At 40.2% G+C, this 26,918-nt stretch overlaps 1 protein-coding gene and 1 long non-coding RNA gene across 4 annotated transcripts; one reads left to right on the top strand and one right to left on the bottom strand.

The window, feature by feature from the left end:
- The first annotated feature begins 937 nt into the window (after positions 1-937).
- On the top strand, positions 938-18,344 carry sec63 (SEC63 homolog, protein translocation regulator). The gene is made up of 20 exons (XM_080883750.1): positions 938-1,203; positions 1,890-1,989; positions 3,447-3,561; positions 3,760-3,872; positions 3,983-4,044; positions 5,008-5,066; positions 5,260-5,310; positions 5,406-5,514; positions 5,657-5,751; positions 6,010-6,142; positions 6,415-6,504; positions 6,638-6,783; positions 6,907-7,054; positions 13,064-13,146; positions 13,326-13,394; positions 13,528-13,683; positions 13,813-14,001; positions 14,156-14,356; positions 15,635-15,739; positions 17,210-18,344. Exons 1-20 carry the CDS (start codon positions 1,080-1,082, stop codon positions 17,345-17,347), a joined length of 2,286 nt encoding a protein of 761 aa, XP_080739876.1. The 5' UTR covers positions 938-1,079; the 3' UTR covers positions 17,348-18,344.
- LOC308397690 lies at positions 7,505-11,318 on the bottom strand. Of its 3 annotated transcripts, none has more exons than XR_013971826.1 (5): positions 11,032-11,318; positions 10,554-10,617; positions 10,043-10,195; positions 9,585-9,675; positions 7,505-8,990 (listed from the first exon to the last, which is right to left on the bottom strand). It is a non-coding gene; the product is annotated as an uncharacterized lncRNA (long non-coding RNA). The 3 variants fall into 3 exon arrangements; XR_013971827.1 differs by having other exon boundaries at positions 10,554-11,163; positions 11,285-11,317; XR_013971825.1 differs by having other exon boundaries at positions 10,554-11,318.
- Positions 18,345-26,918: the final 8,574 nt, after the last annotated feature.

The following is a 26,918-nucleotide window of genomic DNA, read 5'->3' as shown; positions in this document are numbered from 1 at the left end:
ACTGACAATTAACTAATGGTTCAGACTTTACAGATCCTTCATATGAAGTCATGTCATACACGGGATGTTTACATAGCTAAAAAAACAAACAAAGACACTCCCCCCCCCCCCCCCCCCCCCCCCCCCCTCATTTATTCAAGCTCAAAAAGGAAGAACATGGACATGAGTAAGAAGAAGAGGCCTCACCAGTCGCTGTTTATCCGGGAGAGTGAAGTGGAGAGGGTGAGCAGCTTTAGGTACCTGGGCGTTCACATCAGTGAGCACCTTACCTGGACACTGAACACCACACAGCTGGTCAAGAAGGCTCAGCAGCAGCTGCACTTCCTGAGGAGACTGAGGAAATTTGGGATGTCTGCCAAGATCCTCTGCAGAGCATTTACCATCGCAGAGTCCAGAGGAGAGCTGCCTCCATCCTTAGAGACCCAACACGGACTGTTCACACTTCTGCCCTCGGGACGAAGGTTTAAAAGTGTGAAATCCAGAACATCTAGACTCAACAACTCCTTCTTCCCCACTGCTATCAGACTCCTGAACAGCTGACCTACCTCAACTGCAATTTTCACATCAGGACAATTTGCACACTAAGTTCTTTTGCACATTAAGCTCCTTTGTACATCCTTTTACATTGACAACTGCATACCTCACTTTTCTTCATTTACATATTTTGTACTTATTTATTTATCTTTCTCTATTTTTTTATCCTTATTTTTACCTTATTTATCTTGTTCCTTCAACCCTACCTAACTTGGCATTTGCGTATGGACAGCAAAGGAAGAATTTAATTGCACAGAGAAATGCTATTTCTTCTGTACACATGACAATAAACACTTTGAATCTTGAAACCATTCACACGCTGATCTCCAATGCCACCGCTAGGGGTCGCTAACGCGGGGAAGGTTTTAAAGCATTAAAAGAAGAAGGCAAACCACATTGCGCAGGCGTACACCACGTACACCGATGCATCCATAGCATCGAGCTCTCTTGGCTGGATTGCTAACGGTCTGTCAGGTATCACACATTGGGCTTGAAGGGGGAAGAGCAGCGGTGGAGAAGAAGGGCGACCTAAGCGCCGCTACGAAATGGCCGGGCAACAGTTCCAGTACGATGACAGCGGCAATACCTTTTTCTATTTCCTAACGTCCTTCGTCGGACTTATTGTGATCCCGGCCACATATTACCTCTGGCCCCGGGATCAAAATGCTGGTAAGGCCTGACTGTGTGGCTCAGTGCTAACTGAGCTAACTTAACTGTCTAACTTAACATGAAGTTTTCTGGCGGTATTTTTGGCTCGTATACGGCTACCAGCCGGCCACGATTTAGCCTCCATTTGGGTCTATCTCCAGGAGCTTTGCAGTGAAACCCAGCGACACAGGCGCCTGGAAACATGAGCTAACAGCACAGCTAAAACACCAAAAGCCAGCGTCACTCTGGCACGCGCTTAAGCTTTCCTTTGCGCTTTTATTGACCTCCTCTTGATAGCTCCCTACCTTAGCGAGACTCTATGCTAGTCCACAGAATGCAGCCAGCATAAGCTGTTATATAAGTTATGGTAGCAAACTTTATGCAGCTGGTCTACTGGGAGTAGCTGACTGGGAGAATCTGACTGGCAGGTAAACCGGTTATCGTAGTGACCTCAGATAATTTATGGAAGTTAATAAACACAGAGCCACTAAACTCATAAAATCATTATTTGTCCATCTTCTGCAATAGGATTGAAGATGGAGAAATACAAAATTCGAGCTGATTGAAGTAAACAACATTAATAAACCCTCCCCCTGGCACAGTAGTGGCTCTGTGCAGCCAGGCAATCTCACTGAATTGTTGCATTGTTGTTATGCATACTGATTGTGGCTGTTTTCATACTGCTAATGTGCTTCCTCTTGTCTCAGAACAACTGCGCCTAAAGAGCCTACGGAGGGTGCACGGCAGGTGTCTGTGGTATCGGCTCAGGCTGATGAAGTCGCAGCAGAGCATCGTGCCAACACTAAAGTGAGTCTGCTGAATTGAACTTTGGGTTTGTACTTATAGTAGCTCGTCCCACACGTGCTTTTCTTGTTGTTTGGTGGATTTCCTCAGCTTCCCTTTCTAAAGAATTTTTCTGGAGGTAACATCTATGAAAGCGAATGTCTTATTTATAACTGGTTCGAGACTTCAGTTATGAATGGGACTCTATCATGCGTTACACCGAAGCCATAAGAAGTTTTAGTTTGAAGTCCTTCATAACACTATCTTTGTATTCTTTACAGGGAAGATTCACGGATGTAGTGAAGGTGGAATTCAGAGGGTTGGTGTGGAAGCTAGGGCTAGGGTGACAAGGAGGCATATGATTTGCTTTGGTGACCGCTAAAAGGACCAGCTGAAAGAGGATCACGACTTGCATATAAATATGTTGACTTATATTTGGACAACACTTCCTGGACAGTATAATAACAAGCTTGCATGCTTGGTTGTTTGCCTACTTGTTGAACGTCACATCGCTGCTGTTATTTAGGATTGACTAACCCAAGCTGTTAACACTGTGATCACTCAGACATCGTCTCGATACTGTACCTGTTTCTGACAGCATATAGATTCACTCCGATGGTTTATGCAGCTTGACACAGAATGTGTTGCGGTATATGTTATGGTCAGACTGAATATTCTCTTTCTGCGTGCGTATAAGAACTTGCTTTTGGCATGAGTGCAGTTTCTGTTGTTTGCATGTGACTTGTGCTGTGGCTGTAAACATTTAGCTGCACTGCTTAACATTTATCTTAACATCACCCTGTCTTCTAAGAGCTGTTTATTCGCTCTGCGTGGTTTAACAGCTTCTTACTCCCACTTACTCCTCTCTCGCGCCTTCACTAGACCCACATCCTGTATTTACGCCCAGTATTTAACAACTGGCATTTATAAAGCCTTCCCTTGCTTGGCTGCTCTTCGTACAGAAGACGGTGGAAGCACACAGCTTGTTTACCGAGGTGGAAAAAATCAAAGCGATCATCTCAGCCTCACTCTCAAAATCTCAGTATCTGTTTCCCTCTCACAAGTGTATCATCGGGATCGTGTTTATTATAAGAATCCATCATGTATTTCTCTGGTCGAGCAACTCAGACAACTCTGGCTAGTGAGCTGTCGTCATGGCAACAGATGCTGCAGAGCAGGCCACAGGTTTTTGTCATTGTCATGGTAACAAGTTCAACTTCAATGCATAAATATTAAACAAACAACAATGTCAGAACGTGGCATGTCCTTGTGTTTGGATGTGTTGGGTTGAAATTTGCTTTTAGTGTTTCAAATTATGATAGAATGTTTGTAGCTTTAAATGGTAAAGATCATTTCAGTTGCAGTGTTATATTAATGTGATCTAGTCATTGGAAGTGTTTCTGAAAATGACAGATGTCTCATGTGGGCTCTATAGCCCAGATGTTTATTCATGTTTCCTGTTTGTGTGCTGACATTTTCAGGAAAGCAGCCTTGTTATTTGGGTGGCTCGTGTTTTTGCTGCTGGCCTACAAGGTGTCTAAGCTGGACAGAGAGTACCAGGAGTATAATCCATATGAAGTCCTCAGCTTGGACCCGGTAAACACACACAAAACAAATGGTTTATTGCAAAGCCACTGAAGTCCTTAATGTTACATTTTTATTTTTTGTATTACTTCCACATCTCACTCAAGCTCAAAACGTGTCTTTCTGGATTTCTGGGACTTCTCAGTCTTCTTTAAATTTGGGCTGATTGTCTTTGTTACCTACATTACATGTGGTGTATTTGTGTTTCAGGGTGCATCGCTGTCAGAAATCAAGAAGCAGTACCGTGTACTGTCACTCAAGTATCACCCCGACAAAGGTGGCGATGAGGCCACATTCATGAGAATTGCTAAGGCTTATGCTGCGTAAGTATCATTGTGGTTTTGACTTTGTTCATGCCAGCCAGATTACATCTTCTAGCCCAGAGTTCTAGGTTGATCAAATAATCTGTTTTTTGTTTTTTTCCCCCCTGCAGTCTAACCAATGAACAGTCAAGGCAGAACTGGGAAATGTATGGAAACCCTGACGGCCCAGGAGGTAAGTGAAGCTTCTCTAATGCACACCAGTTTAATGCATTGGTGCACCTTCTCCACTGATGCTGGTGAAACAGTTACCTGTTAACTTGTAGTAAATCATTTGAAACAGCACAGTCCAGTAAGAGCAGGGATGATACGAAAAAGAGTTTGCTCCACTTTCACACACACTCTTTGTCTGTGCGGCTCCACTAATGGAATGAAAGCACACTTTTGGATTTCGTAAGTGGAGTTTTCTAGTTTTAGTTTTTTGAGGAGGCTTGGCTGCATGCAGACAAACAGGGAGGAGAGCAAAAAAGAGACTTTGTGCTATCTTTAAACAGTCACATCATCTGAAAACAACTTGACTTTTTATTAGCTTTTTAAAACTGTATCCGGATTTGTACACAATTATGATGCACTGAACAGGAAGTCTTGATCCATTATCTATTCTCTAGACATTCCGGCCACACCTGAAGCCCCAGAAAATTAAACCGTTGCCTCGAGTGTCTGAGTCATCAGACTAGCTGATTACTTCGATACTGCCTTCACTGAAGATCAATTTTCAACATGGTAGAACAAGATTGTGATTAGATTACAGGTTGTCCCAACAGATTCCCTGCCAACTTTGCATTCAGTTACTGAGCATCCAAATCATTTCCACACTGCGGAGTCATCTTCACCTGCCATTCTGTCTTCTGTTTGCTATTCAAGTTGCACATCAGGGATCAGTAGTGCACCCAGTGAGCATCACTCTCATTGTGTCACTACCAGCCATGGTAGACGTGGTGTAGAAAAGTTTAAATGAGCTGATTATACTGTTTCATATGCCAATTTTAGATCATCAACAACACAGTATCATTAGATTGCTCACCCTTACAAGTAATGTGCGACACAGAGGAGTGCTTTTGCAGAAAGATTGCTTTCAGCATGTATAAAGGGAATTTTCCTGTTTAATTCCATTGCCTCTTATGTCTCCCTTTTCTAGCAACCAGCTTTGGCATTGCCCTGCCTGCCTGGATTGTTGACCAGAAGAACTCAATGCTGGTATTTGTCCATTATTTCATTGTAGAGTTAACTGATAAATATCATTTGTGATTTTTATTTTTTCTTAATAGCAGAGAGCCCATATATTCCAAAAAACCATACTTTATTTAAAAAAAAAACAACACTATGCGGGCTATTGTAGATCAAATTGAAAGACTTGGTTGGATCGAACTGCTTTATTTTCATTTTATAGGTGCTGTTGGTGTATGGACTTGCCTTTATGGTTATCCTTCCTGTTGTTGTGGTAAGTGTTCATCATGATTTCATATGGAAATAAAAGCCTTGTATTGTTATAATCTGTGTTTCTCATACTGGTTGTTCTTTTTCTTTGTACTTTAGGGGACATGGTGGTACCGCTCAATCCGATACAGTGGAGACCAGATCCTCATCAACACTACCCAGCTCTTTATGCATTTCATGTGCAAGACACCGAATATGAACATGAAACGTGAGTTTCTGGTTCACATATTCGGAAGTTCTGTAGCATTGCACATGCTTTACTTTATTCAGCAAAGGTTATGTTGATATAAATTCGGTCTTCTTCCTGATTGCATTAACAAATTGTAATTTTGGCTGACTCTGGCCTCCAGGGTTAATCATGGTGTTGACGGCAGCACTCGAATTCGATCCTCGCAACAATAAAGAAGCAACCATAAGACCCACAGACAACGTTGAAGTGCCGCAGGTAAAAACAGAAGTTTGCTTGTGTGAAAGAAGCTTCATAAGAGAAGAAACTTGGTTTGAGGGGGGTGTTATGTCCAGATGTTGTTTTTGAGATGGAAGTTTTGGAGATGAAGAAGGAAAAGAGCGTTCTCATTGCGATTTTATTTCTTGTGTGATTGAAGTTCATTGCCAGTAACCCAGAATTCAGCACGCAACGTGGAAGATGATATTTTTGTACAATACAGTATGTTATAATGACTGCCTCCCAACTCTCCCATAGTTGATCCGTGAATTAGGAAATATCAATGTGAAGAAGAAGGAGCCTCCGTTCTACTATCCCTACAGTCTGAAGGCCAGGGTGTTGGTGTTAGCTCACTTGGCCCGCATGGACGTGTCTGAGGAATTAGAGGAAGGTAGGACACATGCTGAATGATACTCACTGGAATTTTACATTTTTACTAATTATGCTTGTTTAATCGTCAAGTAGATCTGGCCTAGTTGTTCAAAAGATTAATGAAGCCTCATTTATCAGGAGCTAATAAATGAGGCTTCATCTTAGAATAGAATATAACACAAATAATAATATATCCTTTTCTACATCAGATAAACAATGCAGCGCTTCATTCAGTGCTTTTGATAAATTTCACTGGCTCTTTAAATAAAATGTTATATGTTTCTGTTCCAGATCAGAGGTTTGTGGTGAAAAAGACTCCAGCGCTTCTCCAGGAGATGATCAATGTGGGCTGTCAGCTTATTTTTATGGCCAACAGCAGAGGTTTGCATATATACTACACATTATTACAGCTCTTTGACTACTGTTATACATTTTTTTTTTTTAGTTCTATTGGTGCTACCAACATCATGAAATCTTTGTATACTTTTCCATAAATGCTAATGTCGCTCCTCAGGTTTCAGTGCTCCTCGCTTGGTGACCATAGAGAACTGTATGAAATTGACCCAGATGATAGTGCAGGGCCTGAAGGAGTCAAAGTCACCGCTGCTGCAGCTGCCTCACTTTGAAGAGGAGCACCTCCGATACTGCATTTCTAAAAAGGTATCTAACGAAAGTTTGCATGTGCCCGCATACTGTGTGTAATATAATGGGAGATAAAGATGTTTTATGGTCGACAGGTCACGTATTCTCTCACTGCCATCCTCTTCCTCCTCCCTACTTTAGTATAAGGTGCGAACCCTCCAGGACTTGGTGAGTCTGAAGGACTCCGACAGACGAAACATGCTGCGTTTCCTTGGAGAGGAGAAGTACGACGAGGTCATGGCTGTGCTGGCCAGCTTCCCTCACATCACCATGGATATCAAACTGCAGGGTCAGTCCTTAAAAACACACTTTGTTTGTTCATAGCAGACCTTTGATAGTCTGATCTGCTGTTTTTTTTTAACAGACTGTTCTCTGGCCATTAGTGCTGTATATCCATTAACCTCCTAAGAAACGAACTCTTTCATGGCATGCATTTTTAATTTCTCTTTGCTATTTGGGCTGATTGGGATCTGATGAATGTAAAAACAAAGAATTGCATGATTTTTTTTTTCTTTTTTTTTTTTTTTTTGTACCTTATTTTCGTTTCTGAGAAAAATGAGATCCACATATGAGGATATTCGCTTTTAAATTTTGATAGAACAGTGACAGCATAATGTCCTGGTAAGTGGATATCAGGCCCTTGTAGAGTAACATTTAGTATTTTGGTCTAGACAACCCAAAATGCGATGTCCACATATGTGGACGCCAGGTCCTACACTGAAAAAAATATGTTGTTGGATTTACTTAATTCAATGGTGGACATTTGTTGCACACAGATGTTTTGCTTTGGCAGCAACTTAAACAATTGAGTTAAATTAACACAATTTATTCATGTTCAATAAACTTGTGCAATTTGTGTTGATAAAATGTGACTTAAACATGTTTTGATGAAGTAATTTGAGCTCTTGGAATATTTTAATCCTTCACAATTTTCTCACGTTATCCCAACACGATTCAATAACTTTTACCCAATACTACTTGGTCACTTAAATACTACATGTTATCTTCAAATTACATTTTGCTATTATATTCTAGTATCAAATACACAATTTTCAAATGGAGGCCTTATAACAGATTGTATTGTTCTCTTCCAAGATGGTTGCTGGCATCCACCAGTAACCTTTCAAAACAAAATGTCTAATTTCACTGCATTGACAGTAGGTAAAGAATTAAACTGACATTACTCCTCTACTGAATCTATATAAATCAACAGTTAAATAATGTCAGTTCTTCCGTGTTCTCTGGAATCAATCACAGCAAAGAAATTGGACTGTTTCTTTTGAAAAATGTTGGGAAAGAACAATACAAAACATTCTATTTAAGGCCTCTAACGTCAAGATTCAGTTAAACAACAATTATGACTAAACAATTTGAGGTAATGTTAGTTTCCATTAACATTAAATTAGGTTACTGAATTGGCAAACACCTTCCTATTAACACTACCCATTTTACCCCAATAACTAAAGAAATTAGCACTTGCAGGTCAAAACCTTTATTCAAGAGACGCAAAAATAACATTGATACAGTGACTGTCAAAAATTACAGCACTGATCATACTGTGACATCTTGGTTCAAAACAGCACACTTAGAAATATTCAACGTTCTTTACTTCAACTGAATGAAACTGAAAATACCATTTCACACGACCCATATGGGATATTTAGACTGTATAACTGTTCACGCTACATCTCTTCACTAGTAAAAGAAAGAAAAAATACAAAGAGAAATTTAAAAATGCTGCCAAACAGACAAACAGAACTTGTACAGAGCAAAAGGAAAAACAAACAACAACAAAAAACGGCTCGTCCTCATGGCAGTTGCAGAGTATATAAAAATGAACCCTGCGATCCGTTCCTGGAATTGAGCTTCAAAAATGCAGCAGAACAAGTGTGAGATTTAAATGTCCTCTCACCTAGAGCTGGTCACCTCACATGCATAACAGTGAGCTTCGTTGCAGGAGCAGTTTTGTCTTAGTTGTGAGCTTTTCTTGAGAGCTGAGTTGCATCCAACTCCATTACCACCCATTGAATCACCTCAAAAGTGTAGCAGAGTTGTGATGGGTAACTCATGTTGAAGGAATAAAAAAGGTCCAAACAGCATGGCTACTGCAAAGGTCACGTTATCCAGATCTTGAAGAACATCAGAAAAGTCATTGCCTGCCGCATCCTCTGGAGACAGATGTTCATTGTGGTTTTCTCAATCTGTGCAGTGGCCTCAGTCAAGTCCTGGTTAAACACAAAACATTTCTTTAAGATTCCTTTTTAAACTCATCTCTTTTGAATCTACCAGTTCTAATGTTAGAGTAATTTAAACCAATGCAAGCAACATAGTAAATAGCTATAGCCAAAGAGTGGCCTGCCATGCTGCCATTCATGGTCTAACAGAGTTTCTAAGAGAGGGTGAAAAACATAATAATTTCAAATGCTTTACATTAGTTTTTGTTAGAAAGACACCGGCCCATCAGAAATCCAGGTTATGTCACTCAGAAGATGTTAGAATTTAGACTTTCAGCCCCACAATTTGGTTAGCTGTTGGTCAGTTGGTCATTTTTTCAAACAAAAGCTAATATAAATATTGGTGGGATTTTCCTTTGTTCATTAGAATGACAAATTTAAAGTTTTTTCACACTGATGTGACCCCTAATACAGGGGTGGGGATGGGGCCTCAAGGGCCGGCGGCCGAGTTCACTACCAGGCCTCATGTGAACTTCAAATTATTAAAGAGGACTACTGGTCCTAACCAGTCCAATGAGGATCAAGTGGATAACTAAATGCATTTTTAAATGTTGCAAAGCCACAATCTACTCATAAAACACTCACCATGAACTCCTGCACCAAGATGTTGCAATTGTCTTTCACACAGATGCGGAGCACTTTGATGAGGGACTCCGAGCATTAATGTCATCCTTGACTATTATAACAAAGAAAACAGAGATTTGTGAACTTTTCAGTAGCACAGAAGAAAATGATCCCAGACAAAAACTCTTGACTTTTTAAACCAGTCAACATGCAACACCAGCATCTACAAAGCAATATCAAAAGTTCCTGTTTGACATCAACTTTATGGATATATAGTTTCCAGAACATTTATTTTTAAAAAAAAGATAATTTTTTCTCAGTGGGCCAGTAAATGCATGACGAAAATTATGGCATCCTTTTAGTGGAATCATTACTCACAGGTAATAGTTGACTGTTTCAATGGATGTAGCATAAAAATCTTTTACTGACCTAATGCAATACATATACACTTTGTAGTTAAAGAATTTTAAAGTTCTTACTGTCATTATGGCAGCTACATCCTTTAGCTTTGTGCCCTGTTCCCCCGATCACTTTGCAAACACTTTCAGCAGACTGTCAGAGAAAAACTCCGCTCCGTCAGAAACCTTGACTGTAAAGGCATGGTTGGGATGCACTGGAATGCTGCATTTTATCTGAAATGACATAAAATTATTTTGAAATAACAGCAGGCACTGTGCTTGGTTAATCAGTAATGTTTTGTTGAATAAAAACTGTGTTTCCAGATCTTATGGGATTAAAAAAAATCCAAAGATGTTTGTTTCTGATTTGCAACCCAACAACCCACAAGTTACAACCTCATTTCAGTTCAAGTGTGCATTAATGCGAGTCCAGTAATCACCTTTCTGGCAATACATACAGGTATAAGTTAAACCTATGGCAGATTTTGGATCTCTCAGTTGTATTAATAGGGTGAGTATGCATGTACCTAATAATTATAAAAAACCTATTATAATTAAGTTACAGAAACGAAAATAGAATATACTTTCTTACCATAACACCTTGAACCCACAATCCATCAGCTGACTCCTGGTGAAATGCAGAATAGAGGTCATCTCTCAATGTGCAGCAAAAAAAACAAAAACAAAAGGACAGCAGGTGAGGGCAGGAGGGGTAGGGATGTAAGCTAGCATAATGCCGCTGATGATATTAGCTAAAGCTGTTCAATGTCCAAAATCTCACTAACACCACGGTGCAGTAAATACACAATGTAACTGAAGAGTCAGTTGACAAATCTATTCACACAGAAAACCAAATTATGTTATGAGTGCCTCGTAATTAGGTTTAATGTGATATTACGGCTCTTGTGCCAAAGACAAATTCAAATGAAAAAGCGCCAATTCTTTGACAACAGATAAAACAGCAAATAAGCTAACGGCTCTTTTTTAGCATGTTACATGGCGACACTCTAGACGTTTAACTACATTTGGCTGAATTATGGTAAAAATGAATTCAAAAAATCAAGACATACCAAAAACGTAGAGTTGGCTGCTCGACTTGACTGAGATGGATGCCTTTTTTAAACCACGATCCAAAGCCCGCGAGATGAAATCACGCGTGGTTTCACGAGATTTAACGTTGCTATCTTATTGACTTACGTCACCTGAACATGATATGAACAATTTAATACACCCTTTCTGCATATCATGTAGTTTTTACACTATATAGTTACATTTAACTTTAAAACATGAGGCAATTGTGTTAAATGCATGCAAGATGCTTACATAAATCCAAGAGATGGCCAGTCCCTTTTTTTCAGTGTAGGAGGTTAATGTTGCTTTGGTGTGAGTTGCTCATTTTTTAAATTTATTTATTTATTGGATGTGTTGGATGTAAATATGGAACTGTGCACACCCCAAGTGTGAGGAAATGCCATTGACATCATGACATTGTTACTGAACAAATCTTGTTGTGCGGAGTTTCATGTAGGAACCTTTTCTTTCTACCAAACTACAACTGCCAACAGTATCACTGTGCAGAGTCAAGCATCTGTCTACCTGTGACAAGAGGCTCATGCTTGTGGCAGTGTGACAGGCTGTAGATGTTGTCATGTCTTGTGGGGGGCCTCAGGGGAATGGGAAGCTGTAACCGGAAAGTGGGGGGGGGGGAGTGTAACATAAACTCACTGACCACTTTAATAGAGACATCTTGTGAGCATTGGTTTGGACTCCTTCGTCCTTTAGAACTGACTTAACGCTTCATGTCATTGACTCAATGCTGGGCTGCACATTCATGATGCTCCTTTTCACAATCTCAATAGTGTTCTGTTGGTTTTAGGTCTGCTCAGTCAACTCATTGTTATACTTAGTAAAGAAATCTGAGATTATTTAACCTTTGTGACATGGTGTGTTGTCCTGCTGGAAGTAGACGTCAGGAGATGGGTACACTATGATCATACAGGGTGGACATGGTGAGCAACAATAGGAGGCTGTGGTGTCTAAACAATGTTCAGCTTGTGCTAAGGGCCCTAAAGTGTGGCAAGAAAATATCCCCCTGCACCATTACACCACCAGCAGCAGCATGCGTCCATACTTTTGTGTTATTTACAGCAAATCCCAATCCTAACATCTGCATTGCGCAGCAGAAGCAGAGGCGAATCAGGCCATGCAACATTTTTCCAATCTTCTATTAGCCCATTTTGCTGAGCCTGTGCAGGCTGTGTAGCTGCAGTTGTCTGTTTTTGGCTGACAAGAGTGGCACCCTCAGTCTTTTTTTTTTTTTTTTTTTGCTATCGCTCATCAGCTTCAAGGTTCAGCGTGTGTGGTGTGTTGAGAGAAGCTCTTCTGCATACCTTGCTTGTAACGGGTGCTTTATTTGAGTTATTGTTGCCATCCTATCAGCTCAAAGCAGTCTGGTCATTGTCCTCTGACCTCGGGCATCAACAAGGCAATTTCTCCAGGAGAACTGCCACTCACTGGATATTTCCTGTTTTTCAAACCATTCTCTGTAAATCCTAGAGAGTGCTGTGCATCTGATCTGAAATACTCAGACTTGCCTGTCTGGCACTAACAAAGTCACTTAAATCACCTTTATTCACTAATTCTGATGCTCAGTTTGACCATACATGCCCAAATCTACTGAGTTGCTGCAATGTAATCAGCTGATAGAATATTTGCATTCATGAGCAGTTAAACAGGTGTACCTAACAAAGTGGATATCGAATATTTGTATATTTTCTCATTTTGGTAAATGTTTCTAAAGCTGATGCTTACAAAACCGACATAAAAAACAAGGAAGATGCATAATTACACTACAGGGTAGGGGAAAAATATGTTACTTTGATTTCGACTTCAGTTTCATGTTACTGTAGATGTGGAAGATGGATTAATGAAGAAAAATTATGGTTGTTTCTGTATGGCTGTAAGAAGAAGCATTGTAAGCTTTAGTGCGGTTTGGCTGAACTGCTGATCATTTAGAGTTTTATCTTTTGGCACAAGTGTGCACATTATGTTTTTCTGTGTTCAACTTTTAGACATTAATGTTTTGGGGTGTTTTTTTTGCAGTCCTTGATGATGAAGACAGTAGTAACATCACGGCAGGCTCAATCGTCACAGTAACCGTCACCTTAAACAGGAAACGGATGGCGGTAAGAAATGTTTCCGTGTGACTCAACACCTACGTAATACTTGACATAACAATAAGTTACTAGAAAGCAGGTTCTGCTGCCTTGCACATGCACTACTGTGGATCACCATTAGAGTGCACTGTTGACTGAAAACATGGCTGGATAGCATCAGTTAACTCTGCTTGTTGATGTGTGTGTAGGACATGTTTGAACAAGAGCAAGAGCCAGTGCCGTGTCAAGGAGATGAGACTGCCACTACAGAGGAAGCGGTAAGATCACACATGCAGAAACCATTTCGGCTCAGTTTATGTTCAGTTTGCTTGGGCAACTTAAAAGCTGTAAAAGTTTAATGGTTCAAAGAATCATGTTCACGTTTTCTTTTTTTGTGTGTCTGATATGAAGCAAGGAGACACAAGTAAAGCCAAACCCAAAGTGTGGCAGAACAAGAATAAAGGGGCTAAAAAGACAGCCAAGTCCAAGAAGAAAAAGTTAACCAAGAAGAAAGCCACTCCTGCTCCTGCCAAAAACAAGCAGGCCAATGGCACCGTGGCAGGAAATGTAAGCAGCCACTCACTCAGTTAGTTACACCTGAATTAAACTAACACCAGCATCCACCTACTGTCAGATGATTATTTAAAACAACAGTGCTTTCAGCATAACTTTTCATTATTGATACTGGTGTCGCAGGAAGCCGCAACAACAACAACAACAGCAGCAGCAACTGTGGCGACAAAGGAGGAAGATGATGATGGGTCAGACAAAGGCAGCGAGTCAGACGAGGGCGAAGCCAACAAGGATTCTCCGAGCGAAAGAGACGAAGACAGCGACAAACAGAGCGACACAGAAGTCGACGAGATGGCTGGCGACGACGAGGAGGTCAGAGAGCGTTAATCGGATGCATATGTCATTCGTAGGTTTAGCAGCAGGAGCTTTATCACTTAAAAGCCTATAGTGTTAAGGTCCAGCTGATAAATGGAAGGGAAAGGCTCTATCCAATCTAACCGTCACTCTTTTCTCCCCTCCCTGTCAGGAGTGGGAAGCGTTGCAACAAAGCATCCAGCGGCGAGAGCGGGCCCTGCTAGAAACCAAGTCAAAGGTGACACACCCGGTCTACAGTCTCTACTTTCCAGAGGAGAAGCAGGAGTGGTGGTGGCTCTACATTGCTGACCGCCGAGAGCATACCCTCGTCTCCATGCCCAGTCACGTGTGCACGCTAAAAGACACAGAAGAGGTGAGATTGCCGCACTAGAATTTTAACTGACACACAGGAAGTGAGCGTGTGCCTGTGCCAGATGACTCTTTGGAGAATTTGGGATCTTTTCATAGAAATAATTTGACGCGGTGACATCATGGTCGATAATTTACACTTAATTAATCAGCACAATTGTTATTTTAAATTGTATGATTTTATATTTTATATTGTTATTGTTTTTAATTAAAAAAGTAGAAATGTACACGATCATCAGATCCAGCACTGTACAGTCAGTTCATTGTGTTTGTATCAAAATACTTTGTGAGTATCGTTTGGATTACACAGTAATGCATGTGAGGTAAAAAGGTCTTAATAAGTTAGTGTGTGCTTATGTTTCTTGTAACCCCTTGCACATGCTGTTGCTAAGCAACCCTTTGCACTTGTGTCACTTGTCATTATTTCCTCAGAGTAGTGTGTGTCTGTGTTTGTTTTGCACAATTTGCACCACTGATCCTGGTGCTCAGCAGCACCAGCACAGACTGATGTGAAGGTAAAAGCTTAACAAGGCCGTTTTTAAGCGTGCATGACTGGCCACCCCCGCTCTCAAGGATGGTAATAAGAGGCGTTGCAGGTCACTGTCAAGAAATCCATTAGCCTGTCACTTCAGCAGTTCCTTCTGTTGTTTCTCGCTGCATGACTGTTAATACGCCGTGCTTTCATCTCTGGCCAGGACAGTTAATAGTGGCTATGATCACAGCTCATTCTCTGCTCGCACGCTGAATAATAATTAGGTTCATTGTGCTCGTAATGAGCTGTTTTCCATATGTAATTGCGCAACATAGTAATCATAGCCTGAGGCAATGTTGGTCTAATATTTACAGTTGGACCCCATCATCGTGCGGCAGTTCATTTGTAATTACCTACCACGCTGTGGCCCTCTGCTGCTAGATGATTGTACATCATTGGTGACAGCAGATTGCAGAAGTTTATAATATTCACAGCGTTTGTCCTTTGCCTCCTTTTGGTGCTTGCATTAGTGGTTTCTATGGGGATGGAAACAGGTCGGCTTTGTTTACATGGAGACTATTGTATTTTCGCATCAATCGCAGGATTTTGGCCACAATCCAGCATTGCAGCTATAATTAATACATAAAACAATAGTGCTCTGAGTCATACAGTTATATACTGCACATTGAATGCTTCTGTGATTAGATTTGGTTAAAGGGAGTTTTAATCTCTCTTTTACACCATCAAATCAAGAAACATGAAATTAACATGTTTATATGTGTGTGTGTGTCTCCATGGTTTTTTTTCCAGGTGGAGCTCAAGTTTTCAGCCCCCTCCAAAACGGGCAACTACCAATATTCTGTTATCCTTCGTTCTGATTCCTACTTAGGACTGGACCAGATCAAACCACTCAAGGTGTGTATGTGTGTGCCTTTTTATTAGTGTGTGTAAATGGGGGGGCCTTCCGTCAGCCAATCAGTTCAAATTGTCCGGGATATGATGGGTTTTCGCTACCAAAGTGGCTGGAATAATAAACCCACCAGCTGCAGCCAAATGTAGCTGAGGCTCACTGAACAATGGTATTGATTGCTGCCAAGATGTTAGGAATGAGGGTATTGACTGCTAGCCAGAAGCAATATGATTTGTATTGTTGTAGGCAGTTCACTTTAAGTGCACTTAAGGTTTGGTGTTTCTTCTACCGGTCAAGAATTTATTTATTTCATAGCTGCTCACCTTTATCTTAAAATGCAGGATCTTCAAATCAATGTTATTCAAATTAGACTTGAACCTAATATGAGATTGGTTTCATTCTGAAAGCATGTGGTGCTTGCAGTGGAAAAAATGTCAATGCCAATGTCGGATAGACATACTATAAAATGACTTGTTTAGTACCTAATTTTCATCCAGTATTTGGATGTGTATTTAGATGTTCTACACAAAAAAATGTGTAGAACATCTTTGAATGGGGATTCTGGTTGGCACTACATCTTTTATATATATTTTTCAATGACCTTGTGTTATATGAAAGTTGTCAGTCATTGTCAGTGGCCGATAGCGCTTCTGCAGGCAGAGAGGAGGTTATCCATAATAACCATAAAGCACAACATGTGGGCCAAGCACTAAATGCATAAATTAAATGATGCACTGGCGAGAAAGAGTTAAAACACTTGCAGGCTCTTTACTAGAGCCTAACAGAGAGAATTTTTAAGACTAATATATTTAAAAAATCAGATATATTGGAGAATATATACTCTATATTGCCAAAAGTATTAGCATGCGGACTTCTAACAACATTTTTTAAAAAAACAACAAAAAAAGGGGGTCACTCTCAAGAGCTCACGGTGTTTTGATACAGTGATGGCACAAGTCCATTCGTGAAATTTAATCACTACTAAATATTCCAGTCAGCTGTTAGTGGTTTTATAACAAAGTGGAAACCACTGGGAAAGACAGCCACTTAAAATCAGAGCGAGGTCAGATAATTAGTTGGCTTGGTGTTAATTTACTTAACAGCAGATATAATACTTCATACATTACACCAATATTTTTAGCTGCTTCCTTGTCACAAGGGGTCGCCACAGCAGGTAACTGGAATTAAACCAGCAACCTTTTGCTTAATTGACATTTTAAATGCCGTAAACCAGGAACCGCTGCTGTACATTTCCTAGATTCCCATGTGATCCTTAACATTTCATGTAGGTGCACAGGTCATTTTTCCCAGTATTGTGTTACAATATTTCCTTATCGGTTTTCCAAGAGCATCTTAAGTCATATTGAGGCACATGCTAGCATTTGTAATAATCTACAAATCACCTTAAATAATATGCACAGACTCGAAAGTGTTAATTGCAATGATGATAACACAAGTGCTTTGTGTTTGTGCAGTTGGAGGTCCACGAGGCCAAGGCCATTCTGGACAACCACCCGCAGTGGGACATCCCCGACACAGAGGAGGAGGACGAGGAGCAAGAGGACAGCGACGGCATCGAGGAGAGTGAAGATGACGATGAGGACAACGACTGAGCGCGTGCGTACGCGCTCAGCCCTCCCCTCCCTCCTCCCTTTACCCTCTCATGGACTTGGCCACACATTCACTGCTGACCCCGCTCAAGCCAGAAAGCAGTCAGTGAGGAGCAGCGAAGCCACAAACACTCACAGAGTCACCGGGGACAGTTTCTACACACAGAGCCCTCCTCCATTTAACCTTTGCAAAGTCATGGACTGTGACCTGAATCCCGACACCCCGAAATTCTCTTTTCTACAGAGACTTGTTTATTCACTTTCCGCTGCTGGCGGAAGAGAATTCTGTGAATACTAACAGGCCTGGTGTGTGTGTGTGTGTGTGTGTGTGTGTGTGTGTGTGTGTGTGTGTGTGTGTGTGTGTGCGCGCGCGCGCGCGCGCGCGAGTGCGTCAATGGTATGTAACCTTGTGTCTTTGTACAGGTATGGCAAATGGACACACTGTGGACTGGAGGATCTATTGTTAGAATTCTAATTATTATTATTATATTGGCTCTTTTCTTCTTTTCTTGACAGGGAGTGGGGATGTATAACCGCCAATTCCATCTGCAAAATTAAAAATGCTGATCTCCGTATGGAAATCATTCTCAACACACTTTGCTCCTGTTTTTAATAATGCTCAGCACCATAGCAGTGATGCTTTCTATTGTACATTTATACTGCAGAAGCACGAAGTTCAGTCCTGCTTTTGGACGTCGCAACCAAGTCAGCCATTTGGGATATTTACTTTTTTGGGGATAAGATACTGATGTCAAAATATATATAAATGTATTAGAGAGAGAGAGCGTTACATATTTACTTACCTTATCTCAATCTTTTTTCCTTTTTTTTTTTTTTTTTTTTTTTTTTTTTTTTTTTTTTTGCTGCACATTCCAGTGTGTACTCCTTGTCTGAAAAAGGCCTTACGAATACAACTAAAATACTGCAACATACAAGTCCTTGGGTGCTATGCACCACTGGTTCCTGAGAGAGAAGTAAAAAAAATTTTCTTGTGTAAGAATCTTTAGTGTTGGTTTTCTTTTTCTTTTTATTTGATAACCTGTAGCTCATAAGTATTGGGATACATATCACTGATTTTGTCATCACAATACCTCCCATAAGTACAGTTATTTTGCAGTTGCATGTGCATTGTGAGTGTAAAAGTGAGTATGATATCCCCGTTAGAGAGACACACACAGCGCTCATCTGGGGAAAAAAACTGTTAAACTTGCTTTTTGTTTTTTTTCTTAAGCAGAACAGGCTTAGGTTTGCAGTTACTGCCATGTCAGATTGAGTAGTTTGGGTTTTTTTTTAACCAAACCTGGGAGTTTTCCATTTTTCTGAGGCACACAGAGCAGCTCAGGCTCCCACTTTCATTGATAATTTTTCCGTTAATCATGTAATACATAAATGTGTGTCTGGTTTTGTTGTAATCTAACCTTGATTTTTACATGTGTTAGACTTTGGGAAGGAAAAAAAAAAGGAACAGAGCTACTTTGAGTAATTCTGTGGGCTCTTGCTGTATCCTGGCAACTTGGCAGTTTCAGTAATGTGTAATCTATCACCACAAATATCCATACAGTTGTGTGTTTTTTGTTTTGTTTTTTTGTTTATTTTTTTTTTTTTTTACAGTGCTTACTAGTGTATCATGTCAGTGTGGGAGAGATGAAAGTTTAAGCATGCTCTCCTCGCACCACATACGCATTCACACAATCTCACATGTGCAAACTATACCCATCTGTAGTTGTGTTCAGAGCAGGTGTGCACTAACAAGTAATATTGTAATCTGAGTATTTATCACTCTGCAATAGAATGTAGCATCAGTGATTTATGCTGTGGAGGGAGAATGCAGTGAGGTAAAATACGCCATCCCACCCATGACAGACCTTATCCAGGCAACTGGCCGGCAAGTTGCCTCAGTTTGGACAAATGACTACCCAATGATTATCTGCCACTTTTGTTTACAAAGGAACTGTCATTGTAAATGAAAAACTATATTATTTGTATTTAAAAATCATTTCAAATAAAATCTTTTAAATGAGCTGGTTTATTATTGTATGCATTGAACAGGATTTAATTTTGTATATATTTATATTTGTAGTATTTGGTCTTAAAAGGAATATTGCGTAACTTATTGCAGATTGACGGTGTTAGCTTTAGCTCAGGTTACTAAATGAACCTGGTAGCTAGAAAGTAAACATGTGACCACTTTATATAACATCCTCATTTGCATAATGAAGTGAATATGTAAAAAAATTATGTGAGAATAAAAAGGTGGGCTGATAGTTTTGTATTTCTTAAGTAAATACAGAAATAAATATATTAATATTAAAACGAAAGTAAACCCAAATAAATTTGAAAGCCAGTTAAACCTAAAATGTCTATAATCAAATAAGGGCTTCATTTATTGTCAAACTGTGCATTTATTATGATAATTTTCGTACATTTGTCGGCATAAATACACTCCATTTTCAGTGAGTGCCACTTGTTTCTGGAAATGTAACTAGTTACTTTCATATCACTAAAGCACCGAATAGCTAAAATCCTGTGGCCTAAATGACACTTGATCACCAACTGCCACACATACTGGTTTCCTCCTCATAGGAACAGGTGGGAATTCCCTGTCAGTATAATTTGCAAATTTGGAGTCAGTTCTCTATGATAGCATCGTGATTTGGATAATATCAATATGTAGCCATGTGTAACGGCACTGTGGGGGTAAATTATGGTTACATCAACATGAGCCTGACAGAAGCCTTATGAATATTTAAAGCTACTCAGGCACGTAAAATGTTAATCAAATGACTCATTAGACCCGTGTCGGTTGTTTTTGTCTGGACTGGGCTCACACTCCCGCACTCCATGCCCACCGAGGGGTGTTTTTGTGTTGTCAAAGGGGGCTGAACCTCTTCAGTTTGAGTGCTACTACTTTATTTACCATGCCATCTCTCCCGCTCTCCTGAACCCGGTGGAGATAAAACGCAATAGGCAACAGCTTTAAGGCCAGATAGGAAAATTATGCACACCAACAATTCAGTCGCACTTTCCCCCTCAGCTTCCGCCCTGCAGGATCTTTCAACTCCTGTCTCTGAAAAGCATCGGACGGCGCGTTAGGAAGGTGAAGTCTGCCGCTCTGCTTCCCGCCGGCAGCCCACTGAGCTCGCTCGCCTCCCTGCCGCATCTGCAGGGGTGGAACCCGGACTCGTGCCCCCCCTCCTTTCCCGGTGTTTGTGCTGCATCTGATGCTGCACTGTGTGCTCAGCCAGCCTGCTGTGGAGAAATTGATTCCCCGCTGATGAATCAACCGCTTCGACATAGGTAAATAAATCCTACTACAGACTCGACCCTCTCACATCCTGACGTTACTGGACTTAGAGCGCACAAACGCACGGGTGCTAATTTCATTAGTCTAACCTGCAAGGTCAAAATACACTCACACTGGGCCAACAGAGATCCGATAATTATATTAAAGCATTGTTTATTACAGGATCATGCTCCTTTGATTGTCCTTGTATTGGCAAGATAATGATAAACTATATATATATATAGCCTGTGTGATATATTAATGGCAAAGTAATTATTTTCCCATCATGCATCACAAAGGTTGATTGCAGTGGGGTGTGGGCCCCCATGTGGGCCCCCATGTGCCTACCTTGCAGGCAAACAGCTTTTTTTTTTAGTGTAAGTGGTAACGCATAGCTCTTCATTTGAATATGCTTTCAGTTATCTGTTAATCCCTTCATCAACTAAAGGAAAGAAGTAAGGATGACTGGAAGGAAAGCATCCAGTAATGAAGGCTTCACCTCTGCTGTCATGACTGCCTGAACATCTTGGAGTTTTTCTTTAGGGTTGAAGCCAGGCCAGCTTATCTGACTGAAAATAAAAGTTTAATACGTGGCTGCTTCACTTAGAGAAGCAAAGTCTACAGAGTTTCTCGTGCTGTTCCCTTTTATAAACATGCTGACCCTGAGCTAAAAAAAAACAACCTGTACAGCGGTGGGTGGAGAAGCCAGGGAAGCCAGGGCCTGCGATCAATGACAGAAAGTGTAATTAAAGTCGTCATTGTAGCAAATCTCCACTGAGCTCGAGCTCAGTCTGATGATTTAATGCCTAATTGTTAAAGATCACTTAGTGTTTTAATAGAGTACAGAAGGACATTAAACTCTCAGCTTTTTTAAAAAAATAATGAAAAGATGGTCACCTGTGAAATGCGTTGGGAAATGTAGACATTGTGGTTCTTTAACATTAAATACACTATTTTTTTCATGTATATATATATATATATATATATATATATATATATATATATATATATATATATATATATATATATATATATATATATATATATATATATGTACATATACACATAGTCCAAAATTCCACATTGGCTACCAAAGCTGGCAACGCTTGGCAGAGCTGAAAATTATTTTAAAAAGTTATCTTTTGATTTGGTTTTTAAGCTTTTACATTTTCCAAGACAGCAAACCATTATTTAATACACAAACACAATAATCCACTTCTGTTTCTTCTGTCTTATTTTCTGGTGAGATTCACTGGCAAATCAAATAAAATACAGATACCTTCTTTGAAATTCCACGCTCTTAATTTACATATTCAGTGTTCTTCTTTTGAATATCAAGGCTTTTTGTTCTACCATAACTCATAAGCAATAACGTATTTTGGTATCACAGGGATTCTTTACAAAAAAATATAATCTCAGGCTCCTTGTGTGAAAAAAGTAGCAATTATAATCTTTTTAACTTTTACCTATTAAGCAGCTTGTGGGGATAGGTTAATTGGATAATCCAAATTGCCACTAGGTGTGAATGTGAGTGCGAATGGTTGTCTGTCCCTGTGTGTTAGCCCTGCGACAGACTGGCGACCTGTCCAGGGTGTACCCCGCCTTTCGCCCTATGACAGCTGGGATAGGCTCCAGCACCCCCCGCGACCCTGCAAAGGATAAGCGGAAGCGAATGGATGGATGGATGGATGGATGGATGCATGGATGGTATTAAGCAGCCTATTTATGGATGTCTTACTCTGTTAAAATGGATGGGGTGGATTTGCAGTGCAAAGGGATGGAGTGTGACACTCGTAAAGCACGAGCAGCACGTTTGATGATTATGTGCGTGAGCAAAGCCGCAGCCTTTAATCAAAAAAGACCTTTTTTAAAAAAAAATCAGAGCCTTTCTGGTGCTTTTTCCATTGCTACATGTGTCTCGCTCATGGCTTACCTGAATAAGAACAGCTGTGTGTGTGTGTGTGTGTGTGTGTGTGTGTGTGTGTGTGTGTGTGTGTGTGTGTGTGTCGGTTGCACTGCATTTCATCAAATCTGAAGGTTTTTTTTCCATTCGAGTTGTTTCATGGTGCATGATTTGTGTGTGTGTGTGTTTGTGTGTTTTTACAATAACTATTTGATGTTTCACATTTTTTTTTGTAAATGGGAATTTTGAGGTTCATGGCAGATTTTTTCATCTGCAGCCTGATTGAATCCGACAGTCCGACACTGAAGAGTGTTTTATCGTCTCCCACTCCTTTTTTTTGTTACTCTCTTCCTCCCCCCCTCCCTTGTTGTTTTTCTACATTTTTCCTTTGTTTTTTATTCATTAATTTAAAAACTAAACAAAAAAACATTAAATAGCTGGAATTTGTTTGTGCTTTTTCAATGCTCCTATAACATTCATAGCACTTTTTAACCCTTTACCCCTTACTTGGAGTAACCCCTGAAGCTCTTTTCTGAGCCAAGCAATTTCTATCACATTTCAGACCTGCTGCCTTTGGAAAAACCCAGAAACTATTCTAATGGTTTTCAAACTACCTCTTTATTAAATATATAGTGAGGTGTCAAAACCCACCATTAAGGGTACAGGTTAGGCTGTCAGACGCCATCTTTATGGAGGAAAGAGTTAAAGAGTTCAATCATTTGAATGTGCCTCTCTCTCCACGTTGTCCTCCTCCCTCTCTCATTTCCTTGTCCAGTTTTTATCTGGTCTTCTCCTTTAACTGCCACCTCTCACTTCTCTTTTTATTTTCTGTCATTTCCACTCAGTCCAAACTGCGCTCTTAAACCCTAAATTAGATGAACCCCATTACTGACTTTAGTGATCTGGTCAAATCTTCATCCAGCGCTACGTGACCTTTTTCATGTCATCTCATTTTTTTTACCCCTTTTGCTTATGTTTTCATGAGAAATGTTTGACAGATGCTGAGGATGTATTAGTGTGAGCACTTATACAAACACACACGGTGTACCCTAATGCTTCCCTTTATATTTATGGTTTTAAGTCAAACATCTTGACAGCTACTGGACTGAAAATCTTTTTGTCCAAAGTGCCATCATTGGGTCATTTTTCAGTTGATGCTCTATTTTTGGTAAAAGCGTCAGCTGTACTTTGTGTTCAGTGCTCATTAGCAAATATAAGCATGCTGTAATGTACACGTCAGCATGTCAAGATGATTGTCGGGAGGAGTCCTGTATAACCTCGTAGCATGGCTGGAATGACTGTTTCAGTTGCTCCTGTTTTTTCCCCCTTTCCCTGCACTTTAAACTTTTTTCTTACTTTCTGATTGTTTAAATAGCTTTAACTCAAACATGTTTGTCGAGAGAGTTTTTGTCCTTCTTGTTGCCATGGAATTTTTTTCACATAATTTCCTCTGGGAATAATTCATTACAGATCCTATAAAGCATGGATATTAAACATAAAGTCCGGGGACCGGAACATGCCCAGGAAAGACTTGAATCCCCACACCTATGGCTTTAGAAAATGTGAAGGAAGGCATAAATTTCAGACTTTCAGCAGTGTTTTCATATGTAGTTTTTCCTTCTGATTAAGACTTTTCTATTAATACTGCCCCCCCCCCCGCCCACACACACACACTTAGTATCAAATTGATTCCCATGTGTTCCATGACATCCCTATTATAGAGGGTTCAATTCAATACAGTTTTATTTATATAACTTTATATTTCAAGGACAGACCTACAACAATAGAGAGAAACCCCCACCAATCAGACAATACCCCTTTTGAGCACTTGGCGACAGTGGGAAGGCAAAACTCTCTTTTGACAGGAAGAAACCTGCTGCCATCTGCTGTGCCCGTTGGGAGTTAGTGGAGGGAGAGAGACAGGATATGAGTGAAATGCGAAGAAAAGAATTTTACAAGGACTGTACACAAAAATCTTTTTTGCTGATGTTCCTTATCTCGTTTTGTTTGCGTCTGAAGGAAATGACTTTCCTCTCTGTCTTCTCCTTCCCGTCGAATCGCTTGAGGACGACAGGGAAGATTAATTACAATATGTTTATTTAGCAAACACAGTCACCTTGTAATATCTGATTGCAATTTAAATAAGTTAATTTTGTCACCAGGCTTAGGATATTTATGACACTGTGACGCTCTCTTCTTCCTCATCAAATTGTATTTGCTGATAATCCATAGAGCTTTGCAGTGCCAGTCTTTGTATAAGCATAAGCTGCATATAATTAATATATTTTTGTGATTAGACTGATTGGTTTAGAATCCCTGCTAAATTTCCATTGGTGGAAGTCCATATGGAGCCTTCAGGAAAGCAAAAGCAGCTAAAAATTGCAAGGATTATTTAATCTAAGCCTGAGAGCGATAAATATAACCAGGTCCTCTGTAAACTTGAAATAGCAATTAACAAACAACACACAGAAAACAAGATCTGCTCTCAGCGTGGGGTGATAATATGAACATTTCCATTAAGTCTACAAGTTCTCGGCTCCGCTCTTCCCTCTCATTCGCTTTTGTTCCATTCAGTACAAAGAAGACTAAAGCCACGTTAGTTCACATTAATCAGTAATCCAGCACCCCGGAGGCTGAATTGCATTCGCTTTACAGCATAAAAGACAAATTGTTCCACATACTTTTATCATTAGCTAAGCCATATTCTCCCATTAACTTCCAGTTTATTCCTTTGACCTCTGAGCGTGCACTAGTATAATTACCCAATCGGCATCCCAATTAATTTTTGTGCTTCTTCTGCTCACTCTGTCCATTTCTGTCTTACTCCATCTGTCCTTAAGTTGCTTGCTCTTTTCCATTTCCACACTCATTTTTGGATTCAAAGGTCTAAAATTAATTTTCAGAAGACTTGATCAATGCTGACAAATGGAATAATGGAAAAACTAAGCGTATCAGCCACATGTACACATGATTATTTCTGTGCGTTTTCTTTCTGCCGTTCCAGTGTGGTGCATTTTGCCCTCACGCGGTTGACTTTGAGGGCATGAGACTGCCTGGCACCCTCAGCAAAGGTGTGCGTCTGCACCTGCGTCAAGATCGACGTGACCACAGGGGGCGCAGTTGCTGGCATCTGGTTAACTTGGATCCAGAGTCAGAGTCAGCCGTGCAGAGTATGAAGATCCAGGACTCCGACACACAAAGTACGAGTTTAACAGTAATGTTATGATTAGCTAGAGTGGAAATCAGTACAAGATCTCAGTAGATCAGCAGTTTCTGAAATACACAGACCAACTTGTCTGGTACCAACAATCATGCCACATTTACAGCACTGAGTCAGTACCATGTGATTTCTTATTTACATAAAATGTTATGTTAACAAGCAGGTGAAAAGGTATACCTAACAAAGTGGCAGATGATTGTATATCAAAGACAAATATGGATGCTAAATACGTAGAGATTCAACTCCAGCCATTGCAACAAAAATAAAATGAAAAAATTTGATATTATTCATAAAATCTAGAATTTTATATAATAGAAATGCATTTTATAATATAATATATAATATTATTAAGGTCACACAAAGTAGACAGACATGACTGGGAGTATGTTTTACATTCTCCTATTACCTTGTGAAGCAGAAATGCATAAAAAAGCAAATTTGTAACAATAAGAAGGATATTGGAAAGATGTCCTGTCAGTTTGTGTCACATGTTATAAATAATTCAACATCTACAAATATTTTTGAGACCACAGACCACATCTAAGCCTAGTTTTACATACAGATGTGTGTGTACAGGTGTGTGGCTTAGTCTATGTCAGAGAGCTCCCCCCTCCAAGACCACCGCCATGACCCATAGTTGGTGCAAAGAGCAACACTCCCCACCTCCACTTTTCTCTCTGAAGTGTGCTGTGTAGTTAGAAGGGCTCAGCAGAGATAAGGAGGGGCAGGCGGAGTGTGAGAGCTCGCCTATTTAATACACGCATTGTTGTTTATCCTTTTATTTATTCCCACCTTATCACACGACGCTGGTGCAGAATCCGATTTCACTGTCTGTTACCATGGTGACGCCCTGCCTGAGCTGTAAATAAATTCGGGGGGGGGGGGTTATATTGTTACACTGATTAGAAAACACATACACACATATACATAGACAAAAACACACTTATACTAATCTATTCTGCTGCCAAGCAAGGGTATGTTGTCTTACTGCACTTATTATATGCATGCATTTAGGTTTGTGTGTGTCTGTAAGGCGGTGATTAGACTGTTTGTTTATGTGTGTGTCTAGGTGTGCAGTTTAGTGAGGCATAACTATAACTCACTTTATTGCTGTGTCCCCTCTGCGTAAGTGAAAGCGGATACAAATCTCCATGCCCCGAAGCCAGTG

The sequence above is a fragment of the Rhamphochromis sp. 'chilingali' genome (genome assembly GCF_963969265.1).
Source record: "Rhamphochromis sp. 'chilingali' genome assembly, chromosome: 5".
NCBI classification, from domain to species: domain Eukaryota; kingdom Metazoa; phylum Chordata; class Actinopteri; order Cichliformes; family Cichlidae; genus Rhamphochromis; species Rhamphochromis sp. 'chilingali'.
Note: the sequence above shows the minus strand (reverse complement) of the source record. Positions and strands in the feature narration are given on the sequence as shown.

Bases quoted from the DNA above. Each gene is read 5' to 3' on its own strand.
- sec63 (XM_080883750.1), top strand. From the start codon at position 1,080: ATGGCCGGGCAACAGTTCCAGTACGATGACAGCGGCAATACCTTTTTC. The intron at 5,515-5,656 runs GTGAGTTTCTGG...TCTGGCCTCCAG, and splicing joins ACCGAATATGAACATGAAAC to GGTTAATCATGGTGTTGACG. The intron at 13,395-13,527 runs GTAAGATCACAC...TCTGATATGAAG, and splicing joins CTGCCACTACAGAGGAAGCG to CAAGGAGACACAAGTAAAGC.